The 22976-nt window shown below is 37.2% G+C and overlaps 1 protein-coding gene, 2 long non-coding RNA genes and 1 pseudogene across 3 annotated transcripts; all 4 read left to right on the top strand.

Annotated features, from left to right (window-relative positions):
- Positions 1–10329: 10329 nt before the first annotated feature.
- Positions 10330–11042, top strand: LOC123472626. The gene is made up of 4 exons (XR_006647101.1): positions 10330–10418; positions 10483–10569; positions 10633–10803; positions 10861–11042. It is a non-coding gene; the product is annotated as an uncharacterized LOC123472626 (long non-coding RNA).
- A 910-nt stretch (positions 11043–11952) lies between these two features.
- On the top strand, positions 11953–14529 carry LOC123470584 (annotated as a pseudogene).
- Positions 14530–14816: 287 nt separating this feature from the next.
- On the top strand, positions 14817–16164 carry LOC116915645. Its single transcript, XM_045170989.1, has 4 exons — positions 14817–15194; positions 15263–15830; positions 15891–16021; positions 16078–16164. Exons 1-4 carry the CDS (start codon positions 14961–14963, stop codon positions 16162–16164), a joined length of 1020 nt encoding a protein of 339 aa, XP_045026924.1. The 5' UTR covers positions 14817–14960.
- A 5913-nt stretch (positions 16165–22077) lies between these two features.
- On the top strand, positions 22078–22685 carry LOC123474101. The gene is made up of 3 exons (XR_006648754.1): positions 22078–22210; positions 22313–22476; positions 22589–22685. It is a non-coding gene; the product is annotated as an uncharacterized LOC123474101 (long non-coding RNA).
- The last annotated feature ends 291 nt before the right edge of the window (positions 22686–22976 follow it).

Raw genomic sequence — 22976 nt, 5'->3', positions numbered from 1 at the left:
TTTCATATAGAGTTGGCCATTTTGGTTTAATGAAAGACAAAACTCAAGATCTTGCAATGCGGCGTCTCTTATGACAGAATTTGCGTGTTTAAAGGAGCACTTTACTTCAACAACCGCTTTTCCATGGCAAGGACAATTGAAATGAGCGTCTGGTGATGCAGCCAGAAATGGGAAATCTGTCGATATTGTGAGGCCAGCGTCCGATATGGTAAATCCAGTGTGCCACGATCGTTGTTCCATTAGTTTTTTCCAACTCTTCAGTGCTTTCTTTTCATTTTGCACTCCCCATCTTACACAATTACAATTAATGAAATATAACTAATTATATGACATAAAATGACATTGAAATATACTTGGTAGCTTCAGTTGTGAATGTGTTTATCATCGGGTAGCAGCTCTTCATCACAGTGGTTTTGGCTGGATTATCAATTTTTGTGGACACAACAGATTTCACCATACTTGCTGTTACTCGGCCACGACGATATTTGTTCCAATTTTCACTTTTACTCTGTTTTCTAGTTAATTGTTCGATGGATGAAACTTGTTCTTCTGAAACAGAATATTTGTGAAAATTTCGTTCAGACTCCAATAGCAGCACATTCAAAGGTTTTCCTTTAAGCTCCAAAGAAAATAATGAAGACATAGGTTCTGGAAGAGTTACTCTCAGCTCAAGAGGAATGAAGTTCATGCTGTAATGTGGTAGAACTGTCAAAATGCCAGCTGGTGTGCCATTATCCATGAATTCATCCATCATTTTTGTAAACTCCTCGACTGTAAGATCACTGTGAGACACCTTCTTCTTTTTTTTGGCTTTCTTTTGTGTGTTTTTCAATTCAGAAGTAGTATCCACCATACCCTGTATTGAGAGAAACAATAAAATTAGACAAGAGCACCAAAAATTATAGCACCTACGTGCCTGCAGCATTCACCAAGACTGTAAATAGAAATTCATTTGCATTACATACCATTTCAGTTAAAGTAATACAGAAGATAAAAAAGTAATTACCCAGCAATACAATCACAATGTGCTGTAATTACACCTCCTGCAGGATTAAAAGCCACCCAGGGTCTCAACGGTGGAAGACTAAATGCCATGGAATGATGAACCTTTGCCTTAGCAAGGATATTATTATTTGTAAGTTTTAATGCCTTGAACTAAAAAAACAGCCCATCACCAAAAATTATCTCATAAGACTTGCAGCTCTTATAATTATTCATATCGTTAGCTGTATAAAACTGTTTTCTGTAGACTAGATAGTTCCAAACATGTCCAAATTCAACTGATGGTAATATTGTTTCTAGCTCTTGTGTACTGGAAGTCCAATATTCATTTTCTATGACGTAAGGACAGTCACACTGTACTTCATTAAGCTTAGCAACATATCTTTCTTTAACATCGTTTGGCAAAGTTGAAGAATAATCAGATAAGTCAAATAATTCAATAACTGAATCATGTAAAAGATCTTCTGCATCCTCAGAAGACATTTACATTCCTACATATACCAAGAAATTTAAGTTTTATAAGAAAATTACACATTTTTTAAAGTTACCATTTGCTGTTGACTGTTTGTTATTGTTTCAAATGTTGATAGCCCTTCACTGTAACGACGATTTGAAGTACTAGTTGTAGCGAATTCTTGAAAATTTGGCACTTGAAATGTTGGCAATATCCTGACGTACAACGTGCCACAATAATTTTGCTCCTGGTAGCAAAATTAATGGGAGAAATCAGTCCTCAAAGTCGTTAGCCCATGTTAAATCCACCTAAACAAGGCTAAGTAAGACTACAAATGGCGGCTTGCAGGGTTGCCGGACTACATGAATACTGCTTTTCGCAAGGTGAAAATGGTCTATTGTCACACGAGTTTGTATTTGATCAAGCATCAACGAATACAACAAGTAATGACTTAAATCTAAACAATATTTTTACTTAAACAAAAAGGGGAAAACCATGAAGGAAAGGAGAAGAGTCTAAAGACCTCTAGAGAAACCAAGGAACTCCTCTAAAGGAGCCCAGCTCCGGGAGCTCACCCGATGGAGACTCATCTAACGCAGATTCTAGGTAGCGTTTTATACCGTCGCACGAATTACTCCCCTTCCAAATTGCTTATCTCCGAATCTTCCTAAGAGCGGACTTCTCTTGACAATTTCTTCACCACGATCGCAGCGTTGTGCAAGCAACGGATGACTCATCTTTGTGAAGAGATAACCAATCTCCCTTTTCACCCGCGACAATATCTTACAATTTATTAAACAAATGTAATTAAATAAAACACCATTTAGGAATTGATAGAAAAAAAAACATAATTAACTCAACAGAAATATCTGAGTCTGATATCTTTAACGAACCAACAAGACAACAACTTTATTCGATAAAAGTCTAGTTAAGCAGAGCAATTTTTACGATATTTTTATATGTATATTACAATATTTTTATACATTAAAAACAAAACCAATTACAATACTTTTGGTTTGACAGAAAAACTTATCGAAACAGTTCGATTAAAAAGTGGGGTTTGAGTCTGATATACCCAACGAACCAACAAGACAACAACTTTATTCCACACCAACAAATAAGCTAATTAATATGTTTACTATGCAACAATATTATACAATAATAAATTTTTTTAGGAAACCAACTATACATTCTCCATCTAATCCCCAGGTCTATTCAATTCTACATGCATAGTCGACGAAACTCGAATAGGACTTTTCGACATCTTTTTGTTATCCTTTTGTAGATCGTTTTACGAAGCAATCGATGAAATATTTCGTCTGCTACAACCGTTTTTTTTATTATTAAAACTTGTTTTGTTATGGCGACGCCATACAGGAGGCAACTAAAACAAAACAATCTATCACCATCACTTGTGTTTAGTTTTTTGGTTCGTTTAGCGGACTAGTCGATGGTTCAAGCTGAACAATGTAGAATTATAGTAAAATTATTAAAAGTTATTTCAATTCTCTGCAACCATACAGCTTTTACCTTCCTTTGGTAAACTGAATAATTTTACATTTTAAATCTCCGATCATTCGAGATTGATCAGAGATCAGATCGGCGACAAAAAAAAATTGATCCGATCCGATGATTTTTAGCGATCAAACTTTTCGCCATCTAGCGTTAGATTTCGTTGTCACATGTACCCTACTAGAATTCTGCCGTAACAAGCTCCCAGCTAAGTCCTTTCAGATTGAGAAAGATATCCCATGCGACGTCTTCAGTAGGTAGGGCATTCTAAGGTTCGGTTTTTTAACGTCCTTTAGGACGTTCATTCATTGAACGTCCATTGGATATCCAAAGAAAATACACAAAATGAAACAAGTATTCGCTTGGAATCGAACCTTGGTTTGATCTTCCACTTTATTGCGAATCAGATGCTATAATCACTTAGCTGTTATTATTGTTGTTTGAATGTATCAAATTGATTTTATTAGCGCTAAATGAAAAAAAATCACTTTACTTTAAAAGATTGACGAATTGGATATCTCTTGATAATCTCTATCCATTTTTGTAAAATAATTGCTTAAAAAGTAATTACTCGAATGGTAAACCGATCAGTCATTTTGAGGGTAGATCGATGCGGTTTAACAGGTAGCAGGTAATCCCCTCCTCCCAGTCATATATGAAATTAAAATAATTATTATCAGGGTAACTATGCTTGCTTGCGTCTCATAGTCTGGACCAGCACCTAGTCAGTCTTAAAGAATCTCCTGTTCATAAACAAATTTTGACACAATCTGAACTAAATACAAGAATCATGGTAACAATTCGTGCAAAAAAAAAACTAAGTAGAATTCCTTAAAGAGCCTATCCACTTTCAACTTTTCAATATACTGTGTGTGAAAAGCAACTATCTGGCAGATGGTATCTCCCAGAATTTTGGAACGCAGTCAATGATTCTACAGATTCACCTTGGATGTAGACAATCGACAAACCTCACAGTTTTCTGGAATGGGTCATTCCAGAAAAATTTTCCTTTGGCAAAACTAATCCAAATAACAAGAAGAATCCATAGTAAAAAAATTGTGGAAATCTGTTTTTTTGCGACTGGAATATTCGACTTGTCATGGAATCACCCGAATCAGTGTTCCGTATCTTTTTGAAAAGATAAGATAAGATACGAAAAGATAAGATAATTTTGTATCTTTTGTGTCTATCTTATCTGCGATTCAAAAATACAGATATTTATCTTATCTTTATCTTATCTTTTGCAATTTTTTCTAAAGATGAAGAAGATTTCTAAGATAAGATAACAGATAACTAGTTATTGGGTGCACTGACAAAGCCTTTGTCAGTAGTCACCAAAAGTCGTCTGCAGAGCTTCATTTTTTGCGAAGTCTTAAAGTGAAGTGATCAATATTTTTCGCTGTCATCATTCCAAGAGGAAAAAAGGTATCGAATAGGGGAAAGAAGCCGTTGCTTCGAAAGAGATCACGACTTGATTTGGATTATGAAGAGAGTCATGAGGGTGAATCTGATGTAACCCAAGTAACACACTTTATTGGGCCGATGTCGGCCCGATCGATATTTTGGTTGGCAATATCGGCCAACTTAGCCGACTCTCCTCCGACTCTCAGCCGACCATTAAAAAATTGCCAAGTTTTTATGTTGGCGTCCGATATTGGGCCGACATCCATATGAGAAACAATCCTGATTAATTTTTTTTTACGTCTTTATCCCCTAACATTTTTGTAATAAAATAAAATGTCAGCATTTTGATAAAGATCCTAATTGTATTTTAATTCAGACGAAAAATACATATCATAATCATAATAGAATCAAAATTTTTCGATTAATATTTAGAAAGAGTGATGGGTTGGATCAATATCGCCAAGTTGATCTAAATAAATGGAAATTTTAAATGTGATTTTATGAAATAAAGTGAATACGTAATGACTTTCCTTTTTTATTTTTGTTTCATCTGCTTGGAACAAGACTTCTAGAAAATTAAAAATATTCGTAAATTTCAGCATTATTTAGGATTGTAACGTACGTAACTAACGTATGGGTTTTCTCCCAAAACGATGTCGATGAAAATTGATGCGACGAATTTATCAAAACTGGTGAATTAAGGGCATTATCACATATTTGGTAGAAAGTTTAACTACCATACATTTTTTAGCAGATGTTTCAAACACAGCTTTTGGCAAAGACGTTATGTTGCTATTTAATGTCGATGATTGGTACCAAACTCCAACTTTGCTAGATTCAATCGGTTCAGTATAATAATTCGAAAGTTCGAGAAATGTTTGCCCAAATATGTGAGTGTCGGTAATAGATGTAACTTTTACAATTAAACCATTCCTCAGCATACAAAAAGCATTTGCCTTTGAACTAGCGAAAATAGTACGCCAACTGAAACCTTCTTTTCGATTGTTATTTATCGGTTCCGTTTCGAAAGCGTCATATTCTGAAAGTCTGCGAGCAATTTGTGCTAGTTCGCTATATCCTGATCTAATAAGTCCTTTAATAGAACCCAAAAAAGACTCAAGCGGATATGCACTGAAAGATTCTAATGATCCATGAACTCTACAGTCATTGGCGAGATGAGAAAGTGAATGAATATTGTAAACAAGATGGTGATCGCCATACAAAACCCCAAACTGATCGACAAAATATTTAAGGAGTTCATCAGCATACCGAATCTTTTCTTCAGTAAATTATCTGATGTGAGCAAACGAATTGCGACGTGTAAATTCAAAAAATGTTCATACCTTTCCTTCCCTAATACCTGCTTCAAAACAATCGGGCCTAAATATAAAAGAAAGGAACGAAACTCTACTGCCTTCCACTTACTCAGTTCTTCCATGCTTCTTCTTTTCCTGTGAAATTCAAAGGGATGCGCAATTCTAAGTTTTTGAAGAAGCATATTTACCCTTTTTCCCTGATTTTTGTTCCAACGATAACGACTTTTATTTGTTCTATCACCTTTGTATAAAATAGTCAAGTAACGTTTGACAACACCAAGATATGCAAGATGCATAGGATCTAGTGGGAAATCAAAAACCATGTCAACATTAATCAAGTCGAGGAAAGGCGAAACATATTTGTGGTGAGATTCATCGTCCATAGCACGAAAAGAATCATTGGTGCGCAGATACTCGGAAGGGATAAAAATCTCTGGGAAAACTCTCCCTTTTTTAAAAATGAACGCCCCATTGACAACAACGTTCACAACCACTGTAGCCACCGTGGCCAACGATTCCTTTAACGAAACTACGAGCCGGAGCGTCACAAATAAAAGATTCTGTTATAATTCCCATTACGTTTCCATCTACTAAAATTCCCTCATCTGTAAGTTTCCTTAACTCTTTTATAAAATTATCAAGGAATTTTTTCGCACTTTTTGGCTTGGAACTACCACAAAAAATGGCAACCGCAAATGGCGAATCATTAACTGAATTAACGACTCGACAAGAAATCACCCAAAAGGATTTGTTAGTACTGCGATGCAAAGGAATTCCGTCGATATTAAACTGTAGCTTGATAACCTGATATCCATCCCCCGATGGTTTTAATCCACCCTTAATTTTGATCAAAATACCCTTTTCTAATCCAAAGTATGCCATATTTGAAGTCTGAAGCGATGCTTTACGAACTGTTTTCAAAAGAGTCCTAGCTGTTAATGGCAACTTAGGATGACCATTTTTTCTTAAAACTCCAAGAATTTTTTCAATGTGTTTATGAGGAGTCTTACACGTCAGAAATGTTTTTGCCAAATCTTCCCTGAACTCTAAATCAGCGTCTTCTTTAAACTCAAATGCACTCAATGACTCATCAACCTCACCATTGATTTGTAGGCTCTCGTTCCCTGATGATAGAAAAATGTGATCGTTTAAATTTTCCATACCATCTGTTAAAGAAATACCTGACTGTTCTAATTCAAAATCAGCTGTCTGACACTGCTGAACCATCATTTTCGTGTCTGATTCTTCAAAATCAAAACCACCTTGATCTCTAATTTCTTGATTGACATTTACATCAATATTAAAAAATATATCTCTATGATCACCTCTATGCCTGGGCTCAACAGAAACAAGTGGAGTAGAGAACATTTTCCTATAAACACTAACTTGCCGGCGCAAGGCGTGACGAGATTTAGAGAAAACGGGTGGCATTGTAAACAAAATTAAATCCATACAACCGTTTTAGATGTCTTGAATCACTGCAATCGATATTTGAAGTTCTGAGAAGAACTGAGAAAAAACAAATGAAGTGTTAACAGTAAATCAAGAGTAATGAAATGACACAGCGAGTATGAAAGCAACCACTTTGGAGGAAAATAAGAAAGATACTGTTTGTCTGCAATATACAGCGTTGCATGGTTGCAATGCCACAGAAGTTTTAATGCTGTAGTGTAGGTGGCGTTGTTCTTTACCTTCTTTTCTGGCACACAACATTAAAAATGGAAAAACTTAAAAAACACTTCTGATTTAGTTGATAAAGAAAAACATTAAATTTCAAATAGCAGTTGTTAACAACAAGTTTTTGCTTTTTAATTTCTTATGTTGAATATTCTAAAAAGATGTGGTTAGCGTTGAAAACAATTGACAATCAACGGTCAAGAGGAGTGGTGGCGTCTTCTCCTTGGCGTCTCGATTTAATCAAAATGCTTTATTTCATAATGGACAGACAATCAATCGTAAGTCAATTTCACGATTTTGTTAATTGAATTATGTGTTTCAACTATTTTTATTAAGATCGTTCCCAGACGTGGTAAAAGAATTATGGCTGGGAAGCCAGCAAAAAACCAAACTTTTAGCGAGTCCTATCTAGGACAGAGATCAGTGAAGTCGAAGGTAAAAAAAGGCAGAGGTATTATATTGAAATTCCCAGTCTTGAAGTTTATAAATTAATTGTTCCATCATAGAAATAGGAATGTGTCCTCCAAAGAAGTTGGCCAGAGTAGCTGTTGGTAAACCAAAAAAAACCAGCCGTTGAATGCTTTAATAGTTCAATTAACAGCCCACCTGTCATTTCATCCAACAGTTTACGGGAATAGTTAAGTGCTAACAACAGAAACCTCAACAATTGTGAGTGTAAATTTTACTCGTATAATCATTCACTTCATAACTATATGTTCTTGCATATTGTCACACGAGTTGTATTTGGACAAGAATACACGAATACAACAAGTGATGACTTAAATTCTAAACAATGGTTTAACTGAAACAAAAGGGATAACCATTACCAAAAGTTGGAGAAGCGTCTGAAGACCTCTTGGGAAACCAGGGAACTCCTCCTACGGAGCCCAGCTCCGGGAGCTCACCCGATGGAGACTCATCGAACGCAGATTCGGGGCAGCATTTTATACCGTCGCGCGAATTACTCCCCTTCCGGACTGCGTATCTGCGTATCTTTCTTAGAGCGAACTTCTACCGATAATTTCTTCACCACGATCGCAGCGTTGTACAAGGAGCGGATGACTCATCTCTGCGAAGAGATAGCCAATCTCCCTTTTCACCCGCGACAGGTCCCCCTTCTTCAAGACAGGCGACCCGACTGTACTAATCTTCTGCGATCCACGAAGGTTGATGAGACTAAAAATACGCTTGCGTCCTCTAGGCAAATAAGGGACTTTTACTCCTTCGTTTTTCTTCTTTCCGGTTGCGCTTACTTGTTTAAATGTTTCTTGTATTTCCCGGATAGTCTTAAGGATTTTCCTTTTTTTTTTTTTTTTTTTTTTGTTTTTAACCGCCTGCCTTCGGCCACGGAAGAGGCGCTGCAATCGCATATCTTCCGGTCGTTTAAGATTTACCATTTACTCGTTCGGGAGCCTTGCACAATTGAACCAGTTTCTTGCAGTATCGTCCAAGTACATATAGAAATTATTACGTTTTTCGGCGTCACCCCATCCGTTATGGGAGTAAATTGTCTCGTAATGCTCCATCCATTGGCGCGCATCTTCATCCGGACTAACTCGAAAGATAGGCGGGCTAATAAATTTTCTGACAGCTGGCATAGCTTGTCTTTGTGGCTGCACAATATGCCCTGATGGCACTATAAATTGCTGTCCACTGAATGGAACAACTGGACTTGCAGTTCTCAAAACGACCTTGGTTTCTGAATCCGAGTCTGAATCTCTTCCAGTCTCGACTGATTCACCCTGACTGTCAGCTTCTTCGGTCAAATGGTCCTTTGGGATAGGACCTTCAAAATTTAGGGCTTCACCAACAAAGGAAGTTCCACTCTCCAACGATGAGGCTGGGGTAGGTGAAGTTTCTACCGGAACGCTTGACAGTTCTCGAAGCGGATGTAATCGTCTGCTGGGGTCTCTTGGGTAACTAGGTAGCCGTGGGTTTGTCCTCTTCGGCATCGGCTAACAATGACTGCAGCACGACTTCGTTTACTCTCAGGGAACGAGCTGCGTCTTCAATAATTGCCACACCGCAGCAAAAAATTCGTTACTTACTAGTAACGAGCTGCGTCTCAAAAATTAAAACTCTGCAGCACTAATTCGTCACTTACGGGTAACGAGCTGCGTCTCCACCAATTGTCACACGATTTGTATTAGAACAAGAACAAACGAATACAACAAGTGATGACTTAAATTCTAAACAATGGTTTAACTCAAAAAAAAGGGATAACCATTACCAAAAGTTGGAGAAGCGTCTGAAGACCTCTTGGGAAACCAGGGAACTCCTCCTACGGAGCCCAGCTCTTGGAGCTCACCCGATGGAGACTCATCTAACGCAGATTCGGGGCAGCGTTTTATACCGTCGCGCGAATTACTCCCCTTCCGGACTGCGTATCTGCGTATCTTTCTTAGAGCGGACTTCTCCTGATAATTTCTTCACCACGATCGCAGCGTTGTCCAAGGAGCGGATGACTCATCTCTGCGAAGAGATAGCCAATCTCCCTTTTCACCCGCGACAATATATTAGTTCATGTCTCACCAGATAGCTCACCTAAGAGTTTACGTCAACATTCTCATCAACAGCAAACTAGTTTCAACAATTGTGAGTATAAATTTTATTTGCTTGAATCATGCCCTTGCTAAGTGTATATTTTCTTTGATTTAGATAATGTCTCACCAGACAGCTCACCTAAGAGTTTACGTCAACATTCTCAACAGCAAAATCGTTCCAACAATAGAGACATCAACAATTGTGAGTATTAATTTTATTTGCTTGAATCATGCCCTTGCTAACTTTATATTTTCTTAAATATAGATAATGTCTCACCAGACAACTAACCTAAGAGTTTACGTCAACATTCTCAACAGCAAAATCGTTCCAATAATAGAGACATCAACAATTGTGATGAGTATTGATTCTATTTGCTTGAATCATATCATGCCCTTGCTAACTTTATATTCTCTTTAATATAGATAATGTTTCACCAGACAACTCACCTAAGAGTTTACGTCAACATTCTCAACAGCAAAATCGTTCCAACAATGGAGACATCAACAATTGTGAGTATTAATTTTTATTTGCTTGAATCATGCCCTTGCTAACTGTTTATTTTCTTTAATTTAGATCATGTCTCACCAGACAGCTCACCTAAGAATTTACGTCAACATTCTCAACAGCAAAATCGTTTCAACATTAGAGACCTTAACAATTGTAAGTATTAATTTTACTTGTTTGAATCATGCCCTTGCTAACTTTTTATTTTCTTTAATATAGATCATATCTCACTAGGGAGCTCACCAATCAGTTCAAGTCAAAATTCTCAACAACAAACTAGTTTTGCACCCATTTCTAGCACACCGGTCCATAAACGAAACTTAATTAAGGAGACACAATCGGATAGTAATTCCTTGAGTGTTTCCCGCATATCCCATCATAAAGGAAACGGTAATTATTTTAAGATGTAATTATGAAATGTATCCTTAAAATGATTTTTGTTTTCAGATGCTGAACCATCCGCTTCGAATATTAAGCTACCAAATGAGATCGTGGACTACCTAACAAAATCAAAGGTCCGACAGGACGAGCTTTTTCGAGTAGTTCAGTCCCTGGTTGCTAGTAGACCAATCACTACGTCTGAGAAAGAACACGACGATTTCGTAGATAAACTTCCCGATTTCCCTATTTCTTCTATGGAAGACTTTCTTTCATTGGATAGGGAGCTGCTTCAAAAACGTTTCAAGATATATTTTGTTAGCTTATTTCCATTTTTTTAATGTTCTCATTTAAAGCGAGTTATTTTTTTTCTATTAAGGTTCCTTACCTTATATCTTTGGGAGGTGGTACTCTTGCTGATTCTTCCAAGCTTTTATTAAGGCATTGCTTAGACAAGGTTGTTGCAATCGAATATAGCCACCAAGGAAAAGGAAAACTGAAAAAAAACCTTTGAACGCAACTGAATTTTACAAAGCATATGAAGGTAAAGTCAACTAAAATCTTTTTAAAAGGTGTTTATTCTTTATTATTTTTTTTTAGTTGCACTTCGCAAGCGCCACAAGAAAATTAACGATGATTCAACGGTTAATAACTGCATTGTAAATTTCCTGCGTGGTGCAAAGGATCGCAAAGGCGGAAGAAACCAAATGCGTAAGATTGCTGAAGAAGATGAAGAAAACAAAGAAAACGATAACATCACAGACGAAGAAAATGAAGACGAAGAAAATGAAGACGATGAAAATGATATCCAAGGGACTTCGGATGAGGACTGAAAATTTATATTAGTTGATCAGTTTTTTCAGTTTCCGTTTGTTCATTTTTTGTTAAAATAAGTAAATGTTACAAATACAACAATGACCGATGACTTCTTCTGTAATATATTCTTTTGTAAAATAATTAAGAATAAAAATAAAATAAAAAAGTAAATACAGAAATTGGTAGGATGCAGTGCATGAGTTCCGTATCGGTGCGACCTCGGTTGGGATATCGGGCCTTCTCAGATCGGTGCGCCAAACTGAGCTCCAGCCGATATCGGTTTATGTTGGCACGTGATATCGGCTAGGTACAAATGCCAACACGGTCCGATATCGGACCGACAACATGTGTTACTTGGGAAGTCACGTGACGTCTGAGTGTGACGAAGAGATAGTTGATATTGAAGATACTTCACTTGGCAATAACAATCCTTTAGTAGAGCCACCTAATACCACAAACATTGCAGTTTTTGAATTGAATAAGTACCCTTCTTGGAGGACCCATTTTTATAAAGATTGGCGTTGCAATGTTCAGGGAAAAGTGTTTGCAAGAAGTATGAAAGAATGCAAAGCCTCTCAAGGAAACAGCTATTTCTCAGGTGACAAGGGATCTTTTACAAATTTCAAAAGCCACCTTTTACACCGTCATAAAGAAGAATTTGAATCTTTCTCTGCGAAAAAGAACCACAACCAGCCTTTAATTCGATCCTATTCTGTCCATTCAAAAATGAGTCAAGGAAGGCAACAACAACTTGACAATGGTTTAGCTAAAATGTTTGGCGAAGACAATCTGCCACTTAACTTGCTGAGAAGAACAGGATTTCGTAATTGGATAAAGATATTATGCTCCGTAAATTTGTATTTGATATTATTTATTGAATTAAATTTTTTTTTAGTTGAGCATACCTGGTTATTCGATTCCCACTCCTGAAAGAATGCGAAACACACTCCCGACAAAACTTCACAAAGAAATCGAAACAAAAGTTGCAAACAAGCTTTCTCAATGTAGATCACTGAACAATATCATGGATATCTGGTCGTCTAAATCTATGGATGGGTACATCGGATTTACATGTTCAGCTGTGTCTGACGACTTTGAAAAGTTTGTAGTATTCTTGGGAGTTCGTAAAATTCATTGAAGGCACACTAGCCAAGCGATTCTTGCTGAATATGAACAGCTTTTACAAGATTGGAAAATTCCTTCGAATAAGGTATTATCTTTTATGAAAATATGATATGATATTTATGAACATATTTTCTATTTACTTCAAGGTGTCTCGAATTATGACCGATGGTGGTTCAAACATGGTAGCAGCTGGTTTTCTTCAAATTCCAGGGTGGGAATCAGGCGAAGTTGCAAATGAATCAATGCCAGATGAATTCACTCACATTGCTCCTTCTCAAGCCGAAGATCGTATCAAAGATCTTTTATCAACTGCATCCACTGAGAAACCTGAAAGTGATGAGGTTTTCATAGAACTTGAGATTGACGACGGAGGTTCTTCTTTGATGGACATCATAGATGACTTATCAACCGAATTAAAGGAATTAACAGTTTCTGATTTAGACACTCAAGAAGAACTTGAAGAAGTGGAACACGGTATAGATTTACAACTTCTATCTTCTCCATCAGTACCTTTTCGAGTCTGTAAGTCGTCGAGTACTGTCTTACTGCTACCTACAGAGCAACCTGCATAGCACACACACTTCAGTTGGTTGTTGGTGATGCAATGAAAGCTATCTTAGGTTTGGGTTCGCATTCAGCCCTTGCAGCAGTCGAACACACAAGTAAGATTGTACATTTTGTTCGTAAGAGTGTCTTGGACACTGAAACCGTGTACAAAGCAGTTGGTTTTCATTTGGTAGCTAAAAACGCAACTAGATGGAATTCTCAGTTAAGAATGATTGCAGCTTTACTTAAAGCAATCGATAAGGACCGCAAACTTCAATCAAAACTTAATGCAACTAAAAATTGGGGAGAACTATCCATCACGAACTTTGCGTGTTGAAAGAACTTACAATTCTTTTACAGCCGTTTGAAGATGCAACCAATGATTTGCAAGGAGACTATGAGACTACAGGAAATGTTATTCCTTGTTATCTAGACTTGTTGAACAAAGTAAGCGTAACCATCAAAGACTCAAACGGGAAGCCTTACAACAATCCGGCGTGTCCATTTTCAAGTCAGATCAAATACTGCAAACCAATTGCCAGCGTCTTAAAAGAATCACTCACAAGGCGTTTAAGCTATGTTCTACGAGATACTTTCTATGTTCTTGGTAATTTTTTAAATATAAAAAGCCACTTTGTCTTCTTTTTAATAATTCTTTGTTGATTAATAGGAACAATGCTGAATCCAATGTTCAAGAAGAAATGGATTTTCTAATCCGGTGAGTCTGACTGGGCCGTAGTAGCAGCCGTTAAAGCTGAATTGGAAATGAGAGCTCAACAGCTCCAGGTATCACAGCCCAATTTAACTGAGAAGAAAAATTGTGCACCAATATGCGCTGAAGCCAGCAACGAAGCGAGTCAACTATACAGCACGTTACTGGCTGAGCCGAGTGAAAATCAGTCTGGTAGTACTTCTGCTGCTGTCATTGAGGAATTTGATACATTTCTAAATGAGCCCCTTTCCTCGATGAGAGAGTTGGTTGACCCGCTGAAAGCAAACGGACAAACAAAACCTCGAAGGCCATTACAATTTTGGAAAAACAACGTCCATCGTTTTCCAATTTTGGCGTTCCAATGCAGATTTGCATTCTCTTTCATTAGATAATAAAATTTAAAAACTACTTCGTCACAGAGTAATGTGAGGTTATTTCATTTTCAACATCTTATATCTTTTGGTCAACTTATTAACTATTTGAATGTTTTTTTTTAGAAGTTTATCATTCAAGAAAATATTCCATTAAATTTAGTATAAAATGAAGGTTTTGTTGGTTTGCTGGAAGGCCTTGTAGGCAAACTAGTTATAAAAAACGAACCTTTTTCACCGAAAAGCTGCATATGGAATATTCAAACAACAATACAAACTTTATTATGACGTTGGTATAGACTTCGCATGTATGAACAACAGTGTTTGGAACGTCACCGAATGACTTACGTCAAATTTTGACTTAAGTCATGACTTAAGTCAAAAAATGACGTTTACGTTAACGTTGACTGAAAATAAATTTTAAATGTGACTTTGACGTTGACGTTTGACGTACCAAAAAATTTTCGACTACAAAAAAGGTAAAAAAAAACCCGTCACCTGGCAATGTTGCCGAACAATAATTGATCGTGTCGTCTTAATTTTTCGTAAAGTGGCAAAGCGACTGAGTGTTAGTGAGTGAGAGTGACTGAGTGATAACAATGGCGTTTTCTACTGAAAAAGATTTGTGGACTGATTCTGGTGTCTTTCGATTTTTTAATTTTACTCAAGCAGTAATCAAGCATTTTACTATTGACACATCTCTTACTCGCCTTGAAGAAAAGGAAAAGAAAGCTTTATTGGGAACCGAATTAGTAGCCGGCACGTGCGAAACGTGTGGCTGGGAGTCAAAGGTGCATTATGGAAATCCCTCTAACTGGGTTCGCCATCTTAAGGTTACTCTTTACTCAATTTATATTTCTATTCAATAACTTAACCACCGCAATTATTTTCATATTTACAGAAGAAACATGATGTAGCTTTGGATGCTTATAAAGAGACTATGGCAACTAAAATGAATGACAGAAAGAGGCGTCGATCAGCTGACTCGTCTTACTTGCCGACTAATAAGAAAGCCAAAGAGGCCGGAAGGCCACAAGAAACAATTGATGTTGCACTTGATCTAAGCACAATCTCTAGGAAAGAAGAAAAGATCGAAAAGGCTAAAAAATTGGAACCAGAACATCAAGTTCGTGTAGACATGCGTATTTTTCAATATGTTGTCGGTAGTTGTCTACCTTTGAGTACTGTTGAGAACAGTCTTTTTCGAAACGTCTGCACTGAAATTAATCCCAAAGTGAATGTGGTGTGCACTAAAACGCTGAAGAAAACTATTTTGCAACAATATTTAGAATATAAAGCTAGTTTGAGGAAGAGGTTCAGCAATGCAGTGGATGTGTGTTTAACGGCTGATGCGTGGGGATCGAAAAGACGAAGTTTCTTGGGCGTAACAGCACATTGGCTTAAAAGTAAAGGAGAGATGAGTGAGTTGAAGAGGTGTTCTGCTGCTCTTGCTTGTAAAAGATTTCAAGGTAAAACGGAAACCTTTTATTTTTTCTATGTTTTTACATCTTAAATTTCTTTAATAAAAGGATCTCATACATACGATAAAATTGCGGCTTTGCTCAACAACATTATGGACGATTTTAATCTACATGGGAAGGTTAACTATATAGTGACCGACAATGGATCCAATTTTGTTAAGGCCTTCACTGAATTTTCCGTAAAGGACTTTTCCCTAACAGATTTTTTCTAGTCATTGAATTATTTTATTACTAGGTCGAGAACAAGGTTGAGAATGAATTGACTCTCGATGAGGATGAAGGAAATTTAATATCGAATATTTATAAGGAAAAAAATCTTTGAACATGAAAAACTTTTTCGGTTTTTCGATCTAGACTATAACTGGACCTAACCGAAAAAACGGAAAATAAAATTCTTGTTCGAAATTTTTTCCATTCATATTTTTCGCATTAAATTTTACAGAAATCGAAAGAGCTCAACGAGATCTTTCGATTCCCGTAAAAATTATAACTTTCCGACTTAAAAAGTAGGAGTTATTAATAATAAATTTTTTTACATTATTAGAGGGGGGAGACAAGCTTACACACCGAGACTTTGGGCTCTTCGTTTGCCCATTTAACACTAATAAACATAGTAAATATTTATATTTTCGTGATCCTTGTTTCACGAAGAATGCTTTGATGCGAAAAAAGATTTTATAACGTGTTTTTTATGTTTAATTTGTAAATGTCTATTGACCAATCCTCGACGAGCATGCCGGCGGCCATTTTTTACGCGGTTTCACAAAGGTATATGAAACTTAGGGCTAGGTTATCTTTTAATTAATCTTTTTAATTAATTTATCAATCAACCATTTATACAAGGAAATAAAATTTACGTTATATTCATTGATTTAGTTCTCATAAACAGAATTTGGAGTTATTAAAATTAATAATAAATCGATTCGAAGCCGAAAGCATCGACTAGTCGATAAGAGTCGATTACCACATGGTCCATTGGTAAGCGAGCAATTTTTCGCGTAATCTAGATTTAATTAGATTGAAATATATATTTACAAATACTGTTTACGTTTCTAATTAAATAAAACTTCAGTTATGTATATTCCTGTACTACTTTTGTAAATTTATCCTACGCATCACTAGTCCAGCATCAAGTGAGAGTATCACCTTTTTTTAATTTAACTTTAAAATCAAGCGTTCATCAACAATACACACAAGAATTTAAAATAAATGTATTCTGCAAACGTTTTTATATTGAAACCCTAGATTCAAACGATTTAATAGGCCTACAATAATCATTACAAACTAGCTATAAAAAAGGAACACTCTAATGGACAAGTCGACTCTTATAGACTAGTCGATAAGAATCGACTTTCCTCCGTAGAAAAAGTGACGGTGCGATTCGTCGCTAAGGATCGACGAGATAGTCTGCGACCAGCCTGGTATCTTTCAGTAGCATCAACTTGATCCTTTATGAAATTCAGCAGGGCTGTGATGTCGGTTATGTCGTTTGCATCGGAACTCGACAATTCTTTATGCAATTCTGCAGGAAGTAATTTCATTAGTTTGGTGCCAAGGTGTCCTCCAAATGTGTCTTTCTGCACTCCGAGTGTCTTCAAGGCGTTGATATGGGATTGGACGGTGAGTTGAAGTCTTCGCAGAGCGGCTACATGTGTCATTGACTTCACGGGTACCAGGCTGTCGAATTTACACAAGTGAGTTTGGATGAGGACCTTGGTTTTTGCGTAGACCCTTTTTAGTTCAGCAATGGCGATGCTGTAGTTGGCTGCAGTCCCCAGGTAGCACACAGAGCTGTTACAGACTCCTGTAACCGATCTGTTTCACATACTTGTGAAACAGATCCGTATCAGGCTTGTTACATCTCTGTTTTACAGGAAATTTGTCTGGAATTGCTCTGTTTTACAGGATTTGGTAAAAGTTTGTTTCACTGATCTGGAACAGATCTGTAATCTTTCTGTAATACATAATTATGGTTTTTCACTGTACTACAGACCTGTTACAGATCTGTTTTTTACTTGAGAAAATTGTTTCTGATTTTGCTCTGTTTCCCATGTTTGTCACTTGTCTGTTTTTACTCTGTAAAAATACATTCTGTTTTTCTTCTGTCTAACACGTATGTTACATGCATGTTTTTACTCTGTATTACCGAGTGAAATATATTTCTGTTATGTGTCTGTACTACATGTCTGGTACGGGTCTGTATTTCCCTTGTAAAACATATGACAGAAATCATCTGTTCTCAGTAGGTACCCCCGATATGGTACAGGTCTGTTTTTTCCTTGTAAAACATATGACATAAATCATCTGTTTTGTGTCTGTATCTCAGGTATGTTACAGGCCTGTGTTTTCTATGTAAAACATACTTCAGTGATTATCTGTTATGGGTTTGTGGCCCAGGTATGTTACGGGTTTGTATTTCCCTTGTAACACCTATGTCAGTAATAATCTGATCTGTGTCTGTATCCCCGGTATGGTACATTTCTGGATTCCCAATAGCAAACAGACTTAAATGTTTTCTCATATATTACAGTGTAATACCATGCAGCCAGATGACATCTTATATAAGTCAGTGTTAGGCTAATGGTTAAGAGTTAAGCTCAGCACTCGAAAGGTTGAAGGTTCAAATCTTGGTCAAGGCCAAATGGAAACATTGTTAAAGGTCGAAAGAATATTTATAATTTGTTGAAAAGCTTCCGGTTTCCGGATATGGAAGTAGAAGATCGGTGGTAACTGTTAAAGATCGTGATAAGACCGTGATGACTGTTGAGAGGACAAGGTAAGAAAATAGAGATGACCCAGAGCTTCAAAATGAGTATATGCACACATTTTTAAAATGTTCCTCAACTTCTTTGTTGATGACTAACTGTTAAAAAATGACAACGTGATCAAAGTTAAACTTTCCGAGTTGGATGAGGAATTTTTTAAAAAACATATTTCCAATTGGCTGAATGGAAGTAAGGATACGAGGAAAAAAAATTTAAGTGCTAAACGGGATTGAAAATTTAAAATTTCGTGTTATTAATTTAACTTAATACTTTTTCAAATACAATATTTCTGCATCTCCAATAAAGAATTTTTTTGTTTATTTCTTGTTGCTCAAGCTGTTTTATAAACGCTTTTCATGCCGTTTATAAAACGAAATAAAATTTTATACACACATAGAAATCGTGTTTATGTGGCAACGTCTTTGAAGATGAGTTTAGTCTATACCAGCGCCACCGCACCCACGCTGAGGCAGCTACGCTACCATTAGTCGCGTTTTGGCGAAGTTGCGAGAAGGAACTGCTGCCGGTCGTTTTTTTATTAGCTTTTGGTGACATTTTGTGTGAGTCGAAAAAGAAATTTGTGTGTGTGTGTGTGTTTATGGAAGGCGTTCCAGCTGAAATATTTTGGGAATTATGGTGAATATTTTGCGTGTGTGTTGATGGAAAGCGATTCCGGCGGATTGGGTGGCGAAACTGTGTGTGTGTTTGTTTATGGAAAGGGAAAATTCTATTAGCCCCCGCTAGGGGGACTCTCTCTTGCGCCTACCAGCAGCCGCCAGCCGGCCGTGTTGTTGACAAGTGATAGTTCGTCGTCTCGTATGTCTTTTCATTGGAATTTTCATGTCTTCTCAGCACACTTGTAAGTTTTGGCATGTTAAAGTATTTTGTGTAATTGTTACATCATGATGAAAACATGTGCTACATGTGTGTTGATGGAAAGCGATCTGTAGGTTATATAATAGTTTTCATTATTCTTGGTTTATTTCTTATTTTGATTTTGCTTTAGATTTGCATTTAGACTGACTGAGAGCTATCAGTTTTTCCTTTCGAGAAAAATAAAAGGCCAACACCATGGTTAAAAAAGGGTTTTTGTTAACCATGCTCAAAGTTGCCACTACTCGTGTATCATCCAAGCTATCATGTGTGTTGATGGAAAGCGATCTGTAGGTTATTGCAATAGTTTTCATTATTCTTGGTTTATTTCTAATTTTGATTTTGCTTTAGATTTGCATTTAGACTGACTGAGAGCTATCAGTTTGTCCTTTCGAGAAAAGGTGTGATCACACAGCCTCCTGCCCCACCGGCTGAAGCTGCACAGTCGGGCAAGCCAGAGGATGCTGCCAACGGCTCAACAATAGTGCTCCCAGAATTGATCCGCGGACCGCAGTCCCGACTCCATCATGCGAAATTAATTGGCCGTGCATCACCAACTTATATCGGATGGGCGCTCCGTATTGAAAACTATTGCTAAATTTCATAAAGCTTTACATAATTTTGCTTGGACAATCATGTGTAAGTGGTGTATAAAATGAAATGCGTGTTGAATACAAATTTTAAATCGCGTGAGTTGTATACTTGTATTATTGAAACGACGGATCTGTAAACAGTTGGTAGTACAAAGACTGTGGTACGCGTTATGTAACAAACCTGTTATACAGATTTTGTAAGTCAGGTATGTAACAAACCTGTTATACAGATTTTGTAAGTCAGGTCTGTCACAGACCTGTGTGACAGTCTGTAAAAGTGGGACACTACAAACAATTTACAGACTCTCAAAAACAGATCTGTAACAGACCTGAAACAGAGTCTGTGTGCTACCTGGGTCAGCTCCAGGTTTTCTAAGCACCCCCTTTGATATACTCTTTGAGGTAGTCGAATTTTTGTACATCTGACATTGTGGACTAGTGGATGGAGGCATTGAAACTCTCCCAAAATGACGTCCACTCTAGAATATCTCCTTTAAAATGTTTTATTTGTCTTTGGGGATGTCGTGTTCCCTGTGGCGCAGGTATGGCTGGTTGGCTGCTACCGGAGCGAGAGCGGCTGCTCCTCGAGCTGCTGCGGCTACCACTTGAGCCGTAGCTTGGTTTTGGGCTATCAGCTGCTGCATTTGTTGCGTGTAGGCCTGTTTTTGCTGAAGAATTTGGGCTGCAAACGCTTGCTGTTGTTGGGTGAGCAAGTCTTGTAGCAGCTTGTTCCTATCTACATCCCATTTTAGCCCATCTTTTCTTTGCTGATCTTGAAACTCAGCGTCGTCGAAATTTCTTCTGTTGATATTGGGTTTTCCGACCTTTTCGGTTGCTTGATGCTTTGTAGTACACAGCGAAGTCCTACTTCTGGATTTCCCTTAAAAAAGTGAATAAAAATAAGGTGAAAGTTTTTTACTTTCCGTTTTTCCACCAGTTGCGATTAATAGAAGGGGGCAGCGTTAGCGCTGTTCTCCAGACAGAAGGCGTATTGTTTAAACTTCACTGGCTTAGGATCTTTCTCCTTCCTTAAGCAGGCGACTTTGTGATGTGGCGAATAAATTTGGCTCTTAGTTAGCTTTCGGTAACTTTGAGCAAGTCGGTACAGACTTTGTTTTCAGTTATAAATGATGTCACAGAGTTTGGACGGTGATTTAACCCGATCTAATATAGTTGGACATTAAATGGAGTGTCAAAGAACGGCTTTTCCAATGACTTAAGAATTCAAAGCAAGGTTTCAAGTATTACGGAGAAGAAATTATAAAGGACTAAACAAGGATTCACCATAGCGTAATTTCTGAAAGCTAGGTGGCATAGATAATTAATATTTATAAGAAACAAATACAAATTATTAAATTTGAAAAAAATGACAAATTTTTGTTTTTTGACCGCTAGGCGGTGTGAGCCTTCACTTTTGGGGGGAAAAAAATTTTTTTAACAAGTGCACCAAATTCATGGACCCCGTTTTTTTTCTTATTCCGCTATGGGATGTAAAATTCTAAAAAAAATACAGGCCTATCCATTTTTTTACTCCGGATTTGCCTGTTTTTTCAGAATTCTAAAATTCCCTGCCGTTCGGGAGATATTTCATGTTAAAGTTAGGGTTTTTTCAAATTTTTGAAATTTGGGGGGGTCTTTGGTATCGCTTTTTGGGAAAAAGAGAAGCGTTTAAAAAAATTAATTGTACCAAAAGTTTGCTTGGCCATCCCTCAATGCAAATCCGAAAGGAAATCTTTTTCCGGATTTGATTGGCCGAGTTATTCGCAATCTAGTAAAGGGCTCATTTGACCAGTTTCCCACCCAGCGTAGCAGCCATTTTTTAACACCTCCCTCGCGCTCCTGGCGGATTACTACCGAAGCTACGATTTCATGGCCTTCACTTTAGTCCGAGGGACATACTGTAGGCCCTCTCATATAGTCTAACGGCCCATATTTATCATTGCGATTAAACAATCGATATGTTCTGTCCTAATAACTCGATCATAATGTTTGTTATTTATTTGTGAAAGATGGACGCAAAGTCGTCACAGCGATCCAAGTCATATTTCTTGTGATTTTCAGTTTGAATTATACTTCACCTTTGGCGCCCTTCATTTGAGTGATAGAAATACGGTTGATGCTGGTTTCGTGATATTGTGTAAGGCTACATTTCTTATGGTTATTGTGTGTCATACTGTCATTGGCATTCATTTCTTTTTTGATTGTGACGCTCCTTGGTTACGGACCACACCACACACAGCACATCCAATTACAAGGAAGAAGTAGTCATTGTTTTTACGTCCTGTGCCAAGTACTCTTAGCCGCGATTTGAAGTTCCAGCTATGGAAGAAGTAGGAGCACCTCTACAAGGATGAAAAGAATTAGGTTTCGCCCTACTACAGCGATAATGGCAATCCAAAAAAGGTGTGTTTAAAGTAATGGGCTACGTTTTGGCTATGCTGGGCGTAATCATTTATAGGAAGTATTAGCAGGAGAAGGATTTGCAAACCTATAAATACATATTTTATCACTTTAGGGGGCCGGCTTGGTGATTTGCGAACATCATTGTTTTTGTATTTCAACAACTTCTTGAAAAAAAAATACTAACAATACAGGAGACAATATGAAATCACTTTATTTGTTGATTCCGTTTTTTTAGCACACAGTTTTTGGTAAGAAAATTTACTCCTAATCTTAGAATCAGACGGCAGGTTAGGATTTTCTTTCCTGGGGAACTGTTGCAACGTCATTGTGAGAGCATCTTTCGGTTTTAATGACACATTTTTGGCAGCAATTTCACGAATGAAAGCATCATAAATGTCAATCACCCTTTCTCCTTTGGAGGCTACATTTGGGCTTTTGTTTTTCGTTTGTAACCGATTAATTTCAACCCGTATGTCATTTTCTGACGGAAGACCAAATTC

This window comes from Daphnia magna, linkage group LG1, assembly GCF_020631705.1.
Source record: "Daphnia magna isolate NIES linkage group LG1, ASM2063170v1.1, whole genome shotgun sequence".
Lineage (NCBI taxonomy): Eukaryota > Metazoa > Arthropoda > Branchiopoda > Diplostraca > Daphniidae > Daphnia > Daphnia magna.
The sequence above is the reverse complement of the archived record's forward strand: the minus strand, read 5'-3'. Positions and strand labels throughout refer to the sequence as shown.